The sequence below is a fragment of the Condylura cristata genome, unplaced genomic scaffold (genome assembly GCF_000260355.1).
Source record: "Condylura cristata isolate star-nosed mole 26May11 unplaced genomic scaffold, ConCri1.0 scaffold00041, whole genome shotgun sequence".
In the NCBI taxonomy this organism is placed as follows: domain Eukaryota; kingdom Metazoa; phylum Chordata; class Mammalia; order Eulipotyphla; family Talpidae; genus Condylura; species Condylura cristata.
Window position 1 is genome coordinate 510323 of NW_004567142.1, and position 14962 is coordinate 525284.

At 55.5% G+C, this 14962-nt stretch overlaps 1 protein-coding gene across 1 annotated transcript in view; it reads left to right on the top strand.

Moving 5' to 3' along the window:
- The window catches only part of LOC101636947 (inositol-trisphosphate 3-kinase C), a 17599-nt gene extending 3243 nt beyond the window's left edge, over window positions 1–14356 (top strand). Inside the window, exons 2-8 of the mRNA XM_012733467.1 lie at window positions 7–936; window positions 4603–4702; window positions 7604–7817; window positions 8726–8930; window positions 10690–10791; window positions 11376–11447; window positions 13077–14356. Coding sequence (XP_012588921.1) covers window positions 7–936; window positions 4603–4702; window positions 7604–7817; window positions 8726–8930; window positions 10690–10791; window positions 11376–11447; window positions 13077–13280 — 1827 coding nt within the window. The 3' untranslated portion in view covers window positions 13281–14356. The remainder of the gene's footprint in view (window positions 1–6; window positions 937–4602; window positions 4703–7603; window positions 7818–8725; window positions 8931–10689; window positions 10792–11375; window positions 11448–13076) is intronic.
- Window positions 14357–14962: the final 606 nt, after the last annotated feature.

Consider the following 14962-nt stretch of genomic DNA (forward strand, 5'->3'; position numbering starts at 1 on the left):
ACCGAGGAGCCCAGCCTCCCCTCAGAGCCGGAGAGAACCGGCCTGGGGCCTGAGTCGCGGACGGACGGACTGGCCGAGCCTGAAGCAGCTGGCCGCGGAGCGGCGGCGGAGCGGCCCAGCCAAAGGACGGAGCCGGGCCGGTCCAGCCCCCCGACACAGCCAGAAGAGAGCAGCCCCTGGTCAGAGCTGGAGGCAGCCGGGCCCGAGACCGAGACCGAGACCGAGACCGAGACCGATGGCTTTGGGATTGATCCTCAGCGGTCCGACCTCCAGGTTCAACCAGGGACGGACAGTCCCGGCGCACAGCCCGGCGTGGATGGGCCCGGCACAGAACTAGAAATACGTGGGTCACAGACCCAGCCTGCGGGCGGCCAGCCCTGGGCTGGTAACCTCCGGACCCCTCAGAACGAGTCCAGCCTCCGGCCCGAGCCGGAGGAGTCCAGTCCCTCAACGGAGCCGAGCGCTGATGGCTCCTGGGAAGAACTGTACCCCGATGGCTCCAGGACGCCACAGGATTTGGAAACTGTGTGGAAACAGCCTGACATTGGTGGTTTCCCTACACAAGATTCTGATGGTTCCTGGTCACAGCCTGGTGCTGATGGTGCCCAGACACCAGATACTGATGGACCCCAGACAGAGCTTGAGACAGACTGCCTTTTGGAGGAGCCCGGCCAAGATGGCCCATTAGTGGAACCAGAACCTGGGGAGTCGGTGACTCACCTGTACTCTCACCTGGAGTGTACCTCCCTGACCCCTGTGCCCCGGCTCATCATCACTCCTGAAACCCCTGAGCCTGAGGCTCAGCCAGTGGGACCCCGCTCCAGGGTTGACGGGAGCAGTGGCGGCTTCTCCTCTGCCTCCTCTTTCGACGACGAGTCTGAGGATGACGTGGTGGCCGGGGGTGGAGGTGCCAGCGACCCCGAGGACAGGTCTGGGGTGAGTGGGATCCATCCTGCCTTTGAGCTAGAACCGTCCCCCCCCATGCCGAATTCCTCTGCTTTGCTTTGAGAAGTTGATCTAGCACCCCCAGCAATTTCATCTCCAGCTCCCTATTCCATTCACCGACCTTTTCCCCCTGGCAGGTGGGTTCTTAACCCTGACCCACTGCCTCCAGGCCTGGGGTCTAAAATGGCCACTGGCCCATGTCAGTGTGGTGCCCAGGAACCTTTGACATTGTGTGATCGTGTGAGTCTGTGCGCGCACACACATTTTTATAGCAGATCCTTGGGAGAGTCTGTGACCCCAAAATCTAAAGCACACGGGTATAGTAAGGCAGAAACGTGCACTTTCTATCCCAGATTCCGTGGACTGGGCCCGTGGCTGACTCAGGGCCCATCCACTTTATAGGGAGTGAGTCCACCAGTTTTATTAGATTCTCAAAAAGTTGTGTGAACCCCAAACACCAAGAGACCCCACCACCACTCCTGCCTCCAGCCTAGCTGGGGACCCTCCTGTCTCCCTGTAGTCCTCCAACTCACAGGGGCTGGGGGGCTTGCACACTCTTGTTTATAACCTCAACCCTCACCCTCACCCTCAGCCTGGGTGTGGTTCTGCCCTGGTGAATCAGGAGGCCAGCCGGGCAGGTTCAGCTCCCAGGCAGGTGTGAAACAGGGAATCTCACCTGGGCAGGTCTGCTGGCTGGGTTGCCTCCCCCTGTCCTTGGGCCTCTGGCTTGGGTGTCTGCCCTGAACCCCCCACCCACCTGCCTCACTTAGGAACATGTTCACACATGTGGCCACAGATGTGATACAGACAGACCAGCCTCAGCTTGTCTGTGCCTGAGTCGAGGAACTGACCCTGGCTTTTTCTGTCGCTGCTGATTCCTCTGCTGCCTCCTCGCCATCTCAGAAGAGCTTAGCTGCAGGTGGATGGAAATAATGAAAAGGGTAAACGCCATAGTTGTAGCGATGGCGGTCAGCACTCCCTGGTGCCCAGCGTGTGTGAAGCTCCTCACTGCTGTGAACTCCGCTCATCTTCCCAGCAGTCCTATGCAGTCGATACTAGTTGTGCTCCCATTTCTTTCTGGGGACACCGAGGCACTGAGGGGTCAAGACACTTTTGTCTAAGTCACAACCCTTGGAAGACTCAGAGCTGAGATTCAAACCCTTACTGAATACCACACACTTTTCCGTGAGCCGTCTCCGTGGCTTTGGCTGCCTGCAGGGGTCATGAACCTTGACCACCCTTCACCGCATTCATTTTTGTAGAGAATGAGCCCAGAAAGGATTCTTGGAATCTTTATGACTGCGCTAGGAGATTGGGGTTGTTATCTCCACTTGACAGATGCGGACACTGAGGCATCTTCAGTGTGCAATTGTGTGCTTAACGGTGGCCAGGGCTGGCGAGCGTCAAGATTCGAACTCAGTTCCAACAGAGTTGAAACCTAGTCAGTTTAAGCTCTGTGGGGCGCGCATCCAACTCTAGCTTGCTTTCCTCCCAAGCCTCCCTGTCTGGTTTTTTCTTCTCTTTCCAGAATCCGTCCCAGCCATGACCAGACACTTCTGCTCCACTGCCTTCCGTAGTGGCCAGAAGGCCGTTCCCAGCAGCAGAGCTCCCTCCTACCCGGCCTCCCCTCCGCTGACCCTCTGCGCAGAGGAGCCCTGTACACACTGTTCCTCCCACACCAGCCCGGTGCTGCCTCCGCCCGTCGCTTAAGCTGTGTCCACTGCCCCGGCTTCCTTCTCCCTTTGTCTTGAAATGCCACCTGACTTCAACTGGGACTCATAAGAGACTCAGCACCTCTCTTTCTTCCCGCTCTGCTCTCCCTTCTCATCAGACAGCAAACAGTCCCTAGCCCTCAACATGCATCTGGCCTAGGTTGGACTAAAACAGTCCTCATGGACTCCCAGGCGAGGGGAAGGGAGAGGCCCATCCCCAGGCAGAGACAGCTCAGAGCCTTCAGGGTTGATGGTGGGAATCCAAGGAAGTGACTGACCAGACTGGGGGGTATCAGAGAGGGCTTCCTGGAGGAGGCGTCATGGGCGCCGAAACCACCATGAAGCCATGAAGAAGCCCATATTAACCATCAGATCTAAGAAAAAAGAGAAGATACAAAATGCGCTTTTGATTTTAAAAAAAGATAGTTTTCAACTGGCCTCTTTAAAGCTCAGCAACATTGTTCTGAGTATCTATTGTATGTCAGGCCAGGGCTTGGGACATGGTCATAGACATGACGCCTGCAGCCCCTGCCCTCAGGTACTTGCATCCAGCAGGGCTGTAGCAGCTAAGTCCAGACAGAGATGGAACCCCAGATATGTGCTGTGTGATTTAGGCAAGTAGCTTCACCCCTCTGAGCCCGTTTCCTCCTCTGTAACACAGTCAACAGTCCTCCTGGGGTTGTGTTTTTAGAATTAAGTAGCTTATGGCACACTGAATCTTTGTCATCGTGCCTGGAATGTTCCAGGTGCTTAGTAAACAGGAACCTTTATTAATCACCTCCACCCCACAGCTGGCAGCTGGAGGGGGGAGGGAACAGGCTTTCCTGAATCGGCAGCCCCCCATCCTGCCTCTGTTTGACCTTTCCACTGTCTGGTAGATGTCTACCAGGCAACTGGACTCCGACAGGATAGGAGAGAACGTGCTTGATCCTGGGGCTGAGGGTGGGCAGTGCCTGGACACACAGCTTCCTTCTTGGGAGATGACCTGTACTTGCTCAGGGCCTGTGTATACTTGAAGCAGAGAACATATTCTCCTACTCATGTGTGTGCCTGCACACGCACGCATGTGAATCAGACACTGGCCAGCTCTCACGAAGCTTTGGGTCGAGTTAGTGTGATACAACGAAATCCTTGTTTTCTCTTTGCTTCTGTTTTCCTGTTGGGTTCTTTCCCTTCTCCCCGGATTCCCTGCCCACCCACTCCTGTCTTTGTTAATTTTTCCTTTCTCAACTTTTTGTATCCGTAGCTCTCTGTCAGTCTTTTTGGGTTGGTCTTTATCAGTCAGTATAGGTCAGGATTTGATATAGTAACACATAACCCCCAGATTTGGTGACTTGGAACAACAAAGACTTGTTCAGTTCGTTCTGAATGTTGACCCTGTGTCAGTGGTGGGTGAAGGTCTCTACTCCATGCTATCCATACTCAAGGCCCAGACTGAGGAAGCTTCCATTTTCTCTTAATTTCACTTAATGTGTTTTCTACTTATTTGTAATTCTTAAACCCCCCTCCCACCCACCCACCCCTCACACACAAGGAAAGTCAGGCTCCGATTTCAAGGGCCCTCCCCAAAAGGGATCCTTCTCTCATACCTCACTGGCAGAGCATCAGTAACCTAAGTTCAAGAGGGTGGGATGTCCCCAGTGGAGTTGCTCTTTACCACCAAACCCGACCTAGTGTTGCTCATTTGAGAAGGACAGAGAGACACACAGACAATAAAGTGACAGAGACGAGGAGGCATGGACAGGAGATCTTCCCACCTTAGTGGAGGCTTTTGCGGGGATCTTGTACGTGGACTTTGCTCATAACAGCCAGCTTGGGATCAGTCACTCCATGAAACCCCCTGGTGCCGGAGAGCCCCGTGTCCACCCTGGGTCCTCACATGACAGTAATCTCATCGCCCTCTCCTTGGCCTCAATCCTGACCCCACCCTGCTCTGTCTCCACAGAACAAATCCTGGAAGAAACTGAAGACCGTTCTGAAGTACTCGCCCTTCGTGGTCTCCTTCCGCAAACACTACCCTTGGGTCCAGCTCTCTGGACATGCTGGTGAGAGCAGGCCCAGGGCTGGGCTGGGCTACTCTCTGCAGTTTAGTCTTCCCATCTGGAAAATGGACTTGGGGACAGTCTCCACCTCATGGGGCTCTCTGAGACGTGCTTATGCCTGGGCCGGGCTGTTCCCTCCGACCCTGGTGTTTGTGGAAAAGCCACACCTGGGGGATGCGTGATCCTGGCTCCAGTCCTGGCTCTGCCCTTTATTAGTAGGTGACCCGGGGCAAGTCACTTTCCCTCCCTGGGCCATTTTCTCATCTGTGTTTGGAAATTAGCACTTCTGACCTCTGCCCACATCCAGAGCCAGAGCATAGTAGGTCGTCAGTAAGCAGCAGCCTGGATGTTTTTCCCCAGGATCTGACAGAGTGTCTCTCCCACATAATACTATATTGCCTGTTATGTAACTCTGTGTGTGTGTGTGTGTGTGTGTGTGTGTGGCTAGATGCTCTTAGGTTTTGTGGGCACAGAGTCTCTGTTGCAACTCACTGTTGCTGCAAGAAGGCAGCCATAAACACAGGGACATGTCTGTGTTCCAGTAAAACTTTATTGACAAAAACAGGCAGAGAGGAGACCAGAGAAACTGCTTGCAGTAAAGAGATGCCAGACGGGAACGTATCTTAGATCTAAGTCAGAGAAAAGACGAGGCCCCCCTAAAACCATAAACAAAGGCCTGCTATCTATATGTGTTCTAGTTATTATTGCTCAGTAATAAAAAAAAAAATCAGGACCCTCCCTGGTATGCAACGGGTTAAAGCACAGCACTATGACACTAGCACAGCCACTTCAGCATGAACCCCACCCCCAGCCAGGAGTGAACCACAGGGCACAGCAGACCGCTCCTGTCTCCGGCGTGTGCCCCTCAGCAGTGTTTCAGTCGATCTGCCTGTTCTGCTCCCCACTCTGTCTCTGATGAATCCTCTCACCACCCCTGAACCTCCGGCCTGTGCCCCAGTTCAGTAGACATAAAAAAAAAAAAAAATCAGACAACAGAAAACTAAAACTTTAGTAATTTCCAAAAAATACCAGTGGAATAAAATAATCCTTTGATTATACTCATGGGTTTTGGGTCAGGACTCAGACAGGGCCTGGTAGGGATGACCTGTTGCTGCTTCATATCTGGACACTCAGCGAGGACAGCTCAAGGATTGGGCACTCTCAGAGAAAATTCTGGGGAATCATTCACTCACATGGTGACTGATGTGGCCTGTTGGGCCTGACTGGACCTCAGCTGGGGTGGCTGGGTGGAAAGCCTGTCTAGATGTTCCCCACTGTCTGAAAGGGTTTTTCCAATGAAACTCTTCAAAATGGTGTAAAAGCAAAGATGCAATTATTGTTAATTTTTTTTAGGGGGTTTTGAAAGCCAGACATACAGGGAGTGAGAGGATTCACCAGAGAGAGACTGGGAACAAAACAGACAGGTCCACTGAGATAACTGCTGAGGGGAGCAGCGGGCGGGTCTGGAGAGGTCTGCTGTGCCCTGTGGGTCACCTCCGGGGCAGGGGGTCGAGCTCGGGCAGTCGAGGTGATAGCCCTGAAACTTAACCCCTAGGCCACCAGGGAGGCCCTTGTCATTAAGTTGTTTGAGCAAATTTTTGAGTGTCCCCACATACAAAAGCTAACCTACTAAATCATACCCAGAACCACATAAAACCTACAATAACACATAGTAAAAGGAGAAATGTTCTGACAGATACACAGCAGGTATGGGGAGGTGTTTGGTGGTGCCCTGCTGCGAGGGTTTCACTATCTTTATAACGACTGCTGTGAAACAAATGCAGAGTACATTTTTGCCTTTTGTTGTAACACATACTAGTATAAGTCTTATGAAAAAGCCAAGCAGACAAATGGGAACTTTTTGAAAAGTGTGGGATCCCACTGTATGTTTTCACCTGTAGCTGCTTGGCCTTCCGCATAGTGTGGTGGCTTCACAGTAATTAGATTTCATATGTGACAACTCAGAACTGTAGCTATAGGTGTCTCTGTCAACAAAGTGGAAATTGTAGCTCCTTTTTGTATTTAAAGAGTTACTTATTTATGTATTCAAGAGCTGGGGTGTAGGCCAGAGGTGCAGGGGCTGAGACGGTTCATCAGAGACAGAGCGGGGAGCAGAACAAGGGGATCTACTGAGATACACTGCTGAGGGGGACAGTGAGGAGATAGGAGAGGTCTGCTGCACCCTGTGGGTCACTCCCTGGCCGGGCATTAAAGTTGTGGCGGGGACAGCTTCATAGTGCTTAGATTTAACCCTTTGTTTCACCAGGGAGGCCCAAAACTCATCTCCTCTATGACTCCTAAAGGACTCATAAAGTCATAGTGTCACTTAGGCCATAAACTTCTCCCAGATTCATGGGAGAAGAATTAGGTTTCACTTCTTGCTGAGGAATGGCGAAATTCCAGACGAGCATGTGGGATGTGAGCTACTGGTGCAGCCATCTTCGGAAATTGTAATCTGAAAATACTGCCTGCTTCAGTAAGAATTTATAATTTTAACCTATACTAACTACATGGCCCAGGAAATGACAGATTTGTAAATTAAGCACACCCCTGGGGTTCTTAGCACTCAGGGACTCGGGCCGAGCAAGTGAAAATCTGCTGTGGAACATCATGCTCTCTTCTCAGGTCTCACAGAATCCCCACCACTGATCATGAGCCACAATCCTCAACTACAAAACAAACGAGGACCCAACTGACTGTGAATGTGGCTCTCTTTCAACAAAGAGCAGAACAGGCCCTTGCCCCAATACCCCAGCCAAGATTTTGAGAGTTTCAGGGAGGGCATGAAAGCATCGTGTATAGAAAGGTCAAGCGAGATGATGGTGGCCAGGATCTGCTGTGTACAGGGGTGGGGTTTTCTTTCTCATCTATCTCTATCCCTCTCACTGATTCTGCTGCCCATAGGGAACTTCCAGGCAGGAGAGGACGGTCGTATTCTAAAGCGCTTCTGTCAGTGTGAGCAGCACAGTCTGGAGCAGCTGATGAGTGACATTCTGCGGCCTTTTGTGCCAACCTACTATGGCGTGGTGCAGCGGGATGGCCAGGCCTTCAATCAGATGGAAGATCTCCTGGCGGACTTCGAGGGCCCCTCTATCATGGATTGCAAGATGGGCAGCAGGTGGGGTCAGGTGGCCATGGGGCAGGGGTGCAGGGGAGAGGGTGGGCTTTCTGGAAAAAAGTGCTAAGTCAGTCTCCAATGCAGTTGTGCCAGCCGGGATTCCCACGCGGGTGTGCGGACCCCGTGTTCTGTATTCTCATCAGCACTTGCTGTTTCCTGTGTTACTAATTTCATCTATAGTGCATGTCTCGTCACGATTTTACATGTGGCCATTGTGATGGCCCGAGAAATCGAGCACATTCCATGTGGCTTGGCCACATGGAAACCATCTTTTGAAAAGTGCCAATGTGGATATTGTGCCTGTTTTTCTACTGGCTACCTTTTTCTTTTTGACCGGTATTTCTTTACTTATTCTACATATTCCAACTCCTTTGTTAGGGATACACACATCGCTCGCAGGCACACATGCAGTCCCCACAGCTCCCATTTCATGGTCTTAATCATGTCCTTTGATAAGCAGAAGTACTTTGAACTTTGTCCAGTGGGACTTTTTTTTTTCATTACAGCAAGTTGTTTTGTGTTTAAGAAATTGTTGCCTATTTCGAGGTCATGAGGCTCTTCTCTGAGCTTCATTGTTTTAATTTTCATTTTTACAGCTGTGACCCACCTATAATTGTTTTTTATCTGTGGTGTGAAATAGGGGTCAAAGTTCACTTTTTTTCCAGAAGGACATTCCTATTGACCCGGCCTGGGTGTTGAAACCTTCCCTTCCCCCACCGCACGCAGGGCCTTTTTTGTCCTGAGTTGAGTCAGTGTCCGTAGAGTGTCTGTCTGTGGACTCTTGTCTGCTTTATCGATCGCGCTGCTTATCCTTGGCCACACGGTAGCTCTCCAACTGCCTCGCCATCAGGGAGTATAAGTCAGTTTCGCCCTTCCTCATCGCCTCTGTTGCGTCCTCTGGGTCCCAGGACCTACCTGGAAGAGGAGCTGGTGAAGGCGCGAGAGCGGCCCCGACCCCGGAAGGACATGTATGAGAAGATGGTGGCCGTGGACCCGGGGGCGCCCTCCCCTGAGGAGCACGCCCAGGGCGCAGTCACCAAGCCCCGGTACATGCAGTGGAGAGAGACCGTGAGCTCCACGTCCACCCTGGGCTTCCGGATCGAAGGCATCAAGGTGAGGCCGCTGCAGAGCATCGGCAGCCGGTTCTGGGCCCGGGCTCCGGGGTGTGTGGGAGAGCGAGAAGGAAGCAGCTCTGCACAGAGCTGGAGGCTGCAGGGGAGCGCGGGTGGGGCCGGGCGGCCGCTTCCCTCACCCCCACATCCAGAGGAGGCCGAGGGTTGTTTATCCAGCTGCCTAAGTGTCTCTTGATTCCATCTCGCCGATCCAGGCCCCGGCCTAGTCTGGCCCGTGTTCTGCTCCAGGCTCCCTGGGCTCGGGGCCGGGGCTCAGCCTTCCCAGGCCCCTCTCCCCCTTCCGTTTGCTTCTTGTTCCTTGTGTTAGAGCGGTGTGAGGAGGTATTCACACAGTTCGGGAGCCAACTGCTATCACAGAAGGGTGTGAAGGGGGATCCCCCTCCCAGCTGTCCTTCCCATTTCGTCCCTCCACACCCACCTGTTCTGGGGGAACCACTTTACCAGCTTCTTGTTTCTTCCTCAAATATAGTCAAATGCAGTCGCACAGCCTAAGTTTTCCTTCCTCTCTGCCACAAAGGTGGCACAGTGTGCATGATCATCGACGCCTTGCTGTTTCAGTGAGCAGGCTGGTCACGTGGTAGGCACAGTGCCCCGCTGCCCGCCCTCCCTAGCCAGCTATGCAACACTTCTTTGTGGATATGCCCCGCACGGTGCCCGGTACATGGCCTCCAGATGGCCTCCAGCGTGTCCGCTTCTTGGCTTTACAAGCAAAATCATTTTGTACATATCTTACGAGTGGGAAGGTTTAGCTGTAGACTGGGTTTCCAGAAGCAGGACCACCAGGTCAAAGGCCAAACTAAATGCACTGGGAATTTGGCTGGAGTTTGCCACACTCCAGACATAGGAGGGTCTGAGAGCACCTGTGTCCTCAGCCTCACCTGAGCGACCTGTCTGACTGGCATCCTCCTGTTCAACATCCTTCCATGGCACCCTAGGACCCTCAAGAGAAGCTCCCCAGGTTCAAGGGCCCTCCAGGGTCTAGTCTTACCTCTCACTCTGCTCTCTCTCCTTGTCAGGCCTCAGTGAGACACTTTCATCTCCTCGGAAGGGTCCTGGCCTTCCTGCCCCTGGGCCTGCACACATGCTGTTCCCTCTGCTGGGACCGGTCTTTTCCTATTGGCCGCCCTCACTGACTCAGTCATTTTCCTGTCTCCTTTCAAATATGTCTTCTTCCAAGAAGCCCTCCTTGATTTCCACCCTGTTATATTGGTACACTTCATTATTTGTATCTGTCTCCCTCCCGACTGTTCTGTTACGTTCTTACTGCCCACATGCACCAGACACAGCATGGCAGGTGACTCACACGGTTTCTCTGTGCGCCACTCAGAAACACAAAATAACAAGAGTCTTGTTAGTTGTGTGCTCACTATGTGCCAGGCACCACGCCATGCATCCTCACTCCCGGTCTCCTCTGGTCCTTGTGCCAGCTTTAGGAAGGCGATACCAACACAATTCCTGTTTTCCAGATGAGGGAACTGACGCTCAGGCAGGTGAAGTGACCTGCTTAAGGTTGCTGACCCAGGAAGTAGCAGAGTCACGAATCAAAACCAGATGCGCTCCCCTCCAAAGCCCCCTGGTTAGAAGAGGCTGTTTGTTGCCCAGGAGGGTGCCTTGGGGCTGGGTAGGTGGGCTGGCTTCCTCTGAACAGCAGACAGGTGTGGGGGCAGGCAGGTGGCCTGAGGCTCCTTGGCATGGGGTGAGGGGGGTAAGCTGTGACCCCTGCCCCCTTTCCCCTGCAGAAAGCTGATGGCACCTGCAACACCAACTTCAAGAAGACACAGCAGCTGGAGCAGGTGACAAAGGTGTTGGAGGACTTTGTGGACGGGAACCACGAGATCCTGGTGAGCAGGACACCCACGCCCCTAAACGCACCCACTCAGACCACTGCAGTCGTCGCGCCCCTAGTGTGTGGGTCTCCTGCACCGGCGGAGGCTGCCTGATAGCAGCTAGTGTCGCTCACGTCAGGTCAGCTGGTGGCTGCCTCACGGTCTTGCTGTGTGACTTGGTCCATCTGGCAGGACCCAGCCGGCTCCCCTGGGCTTGTCCACCCCCTGGAAGCTGGAGCCCAAGAGAACAAGTGAAAAGGCAAAAAGCCCCTCGATGGCCTGTCCTGAATGGCCACGTCATTTCGCCACGGGGTGTTGGCCAAAGCCGGTGGCATGGCCAAACTGACATGGAAGAGAGGCAGAGCCCCTCTCTGGGTGGGAGGAGCTTCCAGGAACCTTGGGTGTACCTATAGGCTGCACTGGCACCCTGGTCTGTGCCACCCTGACCCCATTGCATCCGGCCCCCCTTGCACTTCCCCCTCTGCCTCCCCTTGTCTCCTCGCGCTCGTCGCCTTGGTGGCCTGGGAAAGGGCAGAGCTCAGGGTGGGCCGGGAGCACCAGGTCCCTGTGCTAACCGAGAGCCTCCTCCCCCCTCTCAGAGAAAGTACGTGGCCCGGCTGGAAGGACTCCGTGATGCCCTGGAGAACTCCCCCTTCTTCATGACTCACGAGGTGCGAGCCCCCGCTACCCTGGGAGCCGAGGGCTGTGTGTGTGTGTGTGTGTGTGTTGTGCGCGTGCGCACTCTCTCAGCAGTGCTGAGAAACCACTGACAGACTTAGAGGCCAGAGCTGTAAAAGGCAGGCCCCACCTTTGGGGGTTTGCTTTTTTAGGGTAGATAATGAGGAGTTCAGGGAAGAGGACTGGTAGCATTTGAGCTGGGTGGCCTGGGCTGGAGGCTGGCTGCTGCATGACCTTGTGACACCCTCTGGCGCCTGGGTCTCCACCTGTCAGGAGAAGGGACAAAGTCCTTCCTCCTGAGGCCGCTGAGGTGAGAGGAGCCCTGCAGAGCGCACCACGGAGCACAGAGCTGGGGCCCTTACAGTCGCTGTGCAGCGAGTTCTGATTCTTCTTAGCTGCGTGTCCTCAGGCCCACCCTTGCCCCCTTCCACAGCCTGCTCTCGCCGGGAAGTTCCTCTCTCCGAGGCTATCCCAGAAAGTCCCAGAAAGTCCGATGGCAGCCAGTGTCCTCTCCCACCTCCCCCAGGCTCTTCCTCCTCCTCCCTCCTTTTCCTGACATCACCCACTTCTGAAAAGCACAGGTCTGGGTGGGAGCCTGGGGCTGACCGCGGCCCTGCTGGCCACTCTCCTGGCGTGTGGGGTCTGCTCTGGGCATGTGAAGGGGAGGCGGATTAAGAGTGACAGTCTGGCCCGTGGGCAGCTCACTGCCTCGGGGCCTTGCACAGTCACAGGTGGCCTGGGCCCCGTGTCCTCTGGCCCCGTGGTTTCACCTGTCTGGTGACCACACATTGTAAAAACCGACTTGCCAGCATTTCAGCGTGAGGCTCTGTACCAGCATCGGGACTTCCAGTTTCCCTAGGCAAATGGGGAGAGGCGGCAGCCCTGGGCAGCCTGCCACATGCCAGCAGCTGTTCAGAGCAGGGCGGTGGCCGCCTCTTCTGCCAGGCACCTGCTCACCTGCACCGTCACACCTGGTTTCTCTGGAAGCAGAAGGGTTTGACACTGACTGGAAAAAGGGAGGGGCCTGCATTCATGGAAGCTACTACCTCTAGTTAAAAAACAAAACAAAACACACTGGGTGCTGAAGGAGCGCTGTGCCATGGCGGTGCAGGCCGGGGACCCGGGAGTTAGGGCTCTCGCCATCAGCCGTTCCACGATGACGAGGCAGAGGCCTGCAGGTGGCTGCCCCTTGCTGGGACTCAAGCCGCAGTCCATGGGGCTGGGTAGCCTCTGTCCTCTCCACGGAGAGGGGTTATCGATTTCCTTCGTCCCTCCAGGCTCTCTTGACCTGTCAGGATATTAGGGCTTAAAAAGGGGGGCAGTTGACATTGGGTTAGTTGTGCTCCTGTTGCATCCTGTGCGCCTTATGTGGATTCATTCAGATGTCTAGTGAAGTGAATGATCCTGTTACTCCATTGGTCCCACTTTGTGGAGAAGAAGTGGAGGCCCAGTGGAGGCCCAGAGAGGTGAAGCACCTGCCCAAGGCCGCACAGCCAGTAAGTGGCAGAGACGGGTTGGGATGCAGCAGCCTGGATCCCTAGGACTGTGGTCAGACACTGTGCTCAGCTGCCCACCAGGGAAGCGACCTGGCCCCCCACTAACCATGCTCCTCCCTCCTGCAGGTGGTAGGCAGCTCTCTCCTCTTTGTGCACGACCACACCGGCCTGGCCAAGGTCTGGATGATCGACTTTGGCAAGACAGTGGCCCTGCCTGGCCACCAGACGCTCAGCCACCGGCTGCCCTGGGCTGAGGGCAACCGCGAGGACGGCTACCTGTGGGGCCTGGACAACATGATCCGGCTCCTGCATGGGCTCACCCACAGCTGACCCTCTTGCCTGGTGCCAGCCTTATGTATTAGATGGGCCTGTCCAGCTCGGGGAGCCCCGAGTTTACTGGGGCCCGAGGTTGGTAGGGGGAAGCTGACCTCTCAGGAGGGAGAGGTGTGACCGTGTGGAAGATCCGAAGGCCCTTTTGTGATTCAGGGGTTGTAAGGACTGGAGGGGGCACGGGGTCACCTGCCAGTCAGCATCAGAATTAATCTCTCAGTCCACCCTGGAAGGATTCTGCATCATGCCCCGGGGGCCACAGCTTGACCTCATCCCGAGGCTGCCTGTCACCGCATGAATGGCTATAGTCACTGCCTCCGGGCCAGAGACAGGGTCTCCCCACCTCTGCTGCCCCAGGGCCACATACTCGCTGGGGTGGCCTGTCCGCCTGGGAGGGTTCGGTCCCTCTCTCCTTCTGAGAGTCTCTGAGTGCTGAGGATGCAGGCCCTGAGGAAGGTGACACCTCGGAGTGGCCTGCTGGTGCTGCCCGGGGCTGGGCAGGCTGCCCTTTCCCTGTCCTTCCGGAGGCCTGGGGAGCCTCTGCCGACCTGCTGACCACAACCACAGCCACCTCTGAGCGGCGCCAGCAGCCTCGGGACTTCCTCCTTCCGCCGCCTACTGGGGACGTTTTGATCCTTGCTTCCCAGCTGGGTGCCCGGCAGCAGGGCTTGAGGCCCGCGAGCTGCTTCCTGGGAGTCCGCCGCCTTCCTCAGCAGCACCCTCGCCCCGCCCAGCCCTGCCGGGAAAACCCACCAGCTTGGGGCAGAGGCACAGGGCGGCTGGCTGCGAGCCCAGGCCCACCCAGGTCCAAACCAAAGATCCTGAGCGCCCAGAGCTGTGGGCGACTGGCTTCCCGGCCCCCCAGGGTGGGCTTGGAGACGGCACCTCGCTCGTCCAAGTTGAAGCGCTGCCCAGCTTCCATGCCCGAGTCCTTTTCTACTGAACATCTTTATACTTATTTATATGAGGTCGGAGTCGGGGTCAGACGGGGGTGTGCTGGGAACAGGAAGCAGAGCAGCTCACGGTGCCTGCCTTCCCGTGACCACACCCCAATAAACAGAGCAAAGTCAACTTTATGGAGTTTTAGCTTTTGCATCTGGGGCGTGTAGGTGCAAAGCTCATGATTTGGGCTGTAACACTGGGCGGGGTGAGGATCATGACGCGTCTGGGCAGGTACTCCCCTCATCCTGCGTCCACGGGGCTCCTGCTCTCGGCCCCAACTGCTGGACGATGCAGGGGACATGGGTGGCCGAGCCCCCTCCAGGCCCTGCCCGTGGTGCCTGCCCAGGCTGGGCTGGGGGTGCCGGTGGGGCACCCGGGCCTGGAGGGGGCTCGGCTCGCGTCTGGTTAGAGGCACCACACCGACTAGGCTGTGTAGACCTGCTCAAGCGAGGCCCCAGGCTGGATGATGGGGGACAGACACGCCCCAGGCACAGCTGCCCCTTGGCTTTCAGTGGAGACAGCGGGAGTCCACAAAACCAATCATCTCCACCCCCACAGGTAGCAGAGGCCTGCTTTGAAGCCTGCCCTGTCGCTGCCCGCCGGCGGCCTTAGTCACTGCATGTCCCCCAGCCTGTCTCTTCACTTGTCAAGTGGCATCTGGTCCCTCCCTGAGAGCTGGGGGGTCTGGCGGATGAGTTGCAGGGAAAGGGGACACACACCCCTCTCAGGTATATTCGCTG